The sequence below is a fragment of the Contarinia nasturtii genome, unplaced genomic scaffold, assembly GCF_009176525.2.
Source record: "Contarinia nasturtii isolate CC-2019 unplaced genomic scaffold, AAFC_CNas_1.1 Cnas_scaffold_2404, whole genome shotgun sequence".
Lineage (NCBI taxonomy): Eukaryota > Metazoa > Arthropoda > Insecta > Diptera > Cecidomyiidae > Contarinia > Contarinia nasturtii.
In genome coordinates this window covers 180-3030 of record NW_022199725.1, presented here as the reverse complement: position 1 = coordinate 3030, position 2851 = coordinate 180, and the positions used below count along the sequence as shown (strand labels likewise).

Below are 2851 nucleotides of genomic sequence, written 5' to 3'. Positions count from 1 at the left end.
CATAATAGAAAATTGATGTAGAAGAATAGCACCAGGCGATTCCATTTTAATGACAAAAAACTTGCAATTAGCGGATGCATCAGCAATTGCTTGTGTTCTTTTGATTTCGAAATATATTCGATGCTTGTCATTTCATCTGTGATACTGTCGGTGTGGTGATGATGAAGTGGAATTAAATTTTTATAGTCAAACTCAATCTCAAAGCTATCATCACTCCGTCGAAATTCATTGGTTGTGATGCAAGAGTCGAAATGCTTTTCAAGCACCTGTGGATTTATATTCCAAATTGATAATCGATTGTGAACATTTTGCACTCCGACATACGCGCCATGTTTTAATAGCTCAAGAATAGCTCGGGAATTATTGAATTTGACCGCATAATGCAGAGCCGTACTATGATTCATATCCATTTGATTCACATCGATGTTTCGGTGACTGAGAAGCATTTCAAAGCATCTTTCGTAGTCACAAACTTTCGTCGGTTTTTCACCCAAATTCTTCACGGTGATGGGTAATAAAGGAGCCGAATTCAAATCCAATTCAGGTGCTCTCAAAAGTATTTCCAACGATCGCCAGTGACCACGAATGCATGCACATTTTGCCGGTGACATTGTGTCTCTCGTTGTATCAACAAAGAAATTAACATCAGCGCCGAGCTGGAGCATTTTCTTTATGGCCAACACCAAATCTTTTTCAACAGCCACAATCAGTAATGTCTGTCTGCTTTCGGCGGCTGTAAATAATTCTTGCATTGTCATCGGGTTTTGCTCAGCCACTTGTTGAATTCCCTGCAGAAATTCATCTTCTTGTTCATTTTTCAATGCGAGAAATAGATGATTAAAATTCCATTGTCTATGCGACGATGTACTATTTGGCAGTGTGGTTTCAGTTGATTTTGGCATCAACTCAATTTCGGGCAGTGATTTTTGGAGTAATTTTCGTGCTTCACCATTTCGATGCGAATCGATATCAACTTCAACCACATTTTGAAGTAAATATTTTACAATCACTTCTTTATTGGCCGCACTTAAATTACGATTCTTGAGAATGTGTACGATTGGGGTTGTCTCTCGCCAATCTGGTACGTTTACATCCGCTCCGTGTTGAATCAATAATTTAATACACGGAAAAACGTTTCGAAAATTTTCGTTGGTTATCTGTTCGGCAAGCGAATTAACGGGTGTTTTAAGCGATGGCCCCTTTGAATTCACGTCTACACTTGGATCTCGTAGCAATGCAGCCAAATTATCGACGCAATGCGAATCAACAACAAAATTGATTGGTCGCTTATTGAGTTCGGAATTCAACTGTAAACAAAAAATTGAAAAAAATTACACTTTGTTTGATTGAAAGGAAAATGAAATCGAAAATATACCTTATTCACATCGCAACCGGCCAAAATACACTCTTCAATGAATTGGGCACAGTTGGGCGTTTGACACGCCTTTTCAAATATCGTCATCGACGACTCGATGTCACGCTTTTCAACTTCCGTGGGGGAATGTAGTGCACGACGAAATGAATCTATATCATGATTTGACAGCGCATTGGCAAGACTCTGTTCAATGTGAAAAGAAAAACCATTTAATTGGAGGAAACAATGCAAACCAATGAACAATGCTGATGAGAAGTTCAAGGTTAACTCACTTGATGGTCACCGTAGCACACTAACGGATGTTCTTCCATTTTTGAGATTTGCAAACAAGTTTATCTGAAAAAACCAGAACAAATTATTATTTTATGGAGTTATTTTTTTTACACATGCCATATTGCATGACCCACACTGTGTATACACACTTATAGCAATTAACAGTGTCGTAGAAGATTTTTTTCTCACTTTATTCAATGAATAAATTTCATTGTTTCGTGCTGAGTGGTATTTTTTTATTTTTAAGTCCATACGATATTCCCAATGTGACTCGCTATTTTTTTCGATAAGAAATGTACAATATCATACATATAGAAATTCTTTTTGATTTAGATAACAGTCTGTTTAAATATGAATTAAATTCACTGTTCCCAAGCAGTAGCACCCACTTGACTTATCACCATACTGTAATTTATTCTCATGCAATCACTTTTCGTAAAATATTCTACGATATGATTTAATATTATGAGCATGAAACATACTCCTTTTTCATAATAATTACCGAAAAATACACAAAATAAGATTTCAATCAATTTCTCACAAAATATTGTTTTTCATTGAAGTCAGTTTTGAATTGTCGACACGATAATTTTTGCTTGTTTCTACGACTTCTCTTTAACATCACTCAACGTCACAATTTTTCTACTTCTTCACAAAGAGACAGCTCACTTCCATTTCATAAACACAAAAAGCGTTTTAGTCGTTCCAAAAGAGATTGTCGCCATTTGTTTGTTCGAAAAGTAGTCACGAATTTATGTCCTCTTGGCGATTTGGGTCAATTGCACATTACATCGAAGCCAAATGGAAATGCTTAGAAAATTGAAAATCTTATGAAGCACGAAAAAAACGAAGTAATTTTATGAAATTCGAGTAAGTTCGTTGCGAGCAAGTTGAATGGTAAAAAGGCAAAACGGCACTGCCAGGGTAGCTTATAACATGAATACATAAAGCCAACACAATACACCAATTAATATGGAGAGAAGTGGGAGCGGAGCGTGGAAAACGAATATGACTCACAATGGCAATGAAAATAGTAACGCTGACAAATGCGTGCTTTATACGTCGCACACACAATTTTTATAATACATTAACTTTCATGCGAAATCGATTTTATGAACAATCTTTGAGTTTAACAACATTTACTTGAAAATTGTTGTAGTTTAAGTTTGTTTCAGACGAATCGATTGCCAAACATTATGACGC

At 36.1% G+C, this 2851-nt stretch overlaps 1 protein-coding gene across 1 annotated transcript; it reads right to left on the bottom strand.

Moving 5' to 3' along the window:
- Positions 1-8: 8 nt before the first annotated feature.
- On the bottom strand, positions 9-2453 carry LOC116348413 (transient receptor potential cation channel protein painless-like; the record flags this gene model as incomplete). Its single annotated transcript, XM_031779404.1, has 4 exons — positions 2161-2453; positions 1648-1711; positions 1376-1558; positions 9-1307 (listed from the first exon to the last, which is right to left on the bottom strand). Coding segments are annotated over exons 2-4 (1521 nt in total), but the record flags the coding sequence as incomplete, so codon positions are not given.
- Positions 2454-2851: the final 398 nt, after the last annotated feature.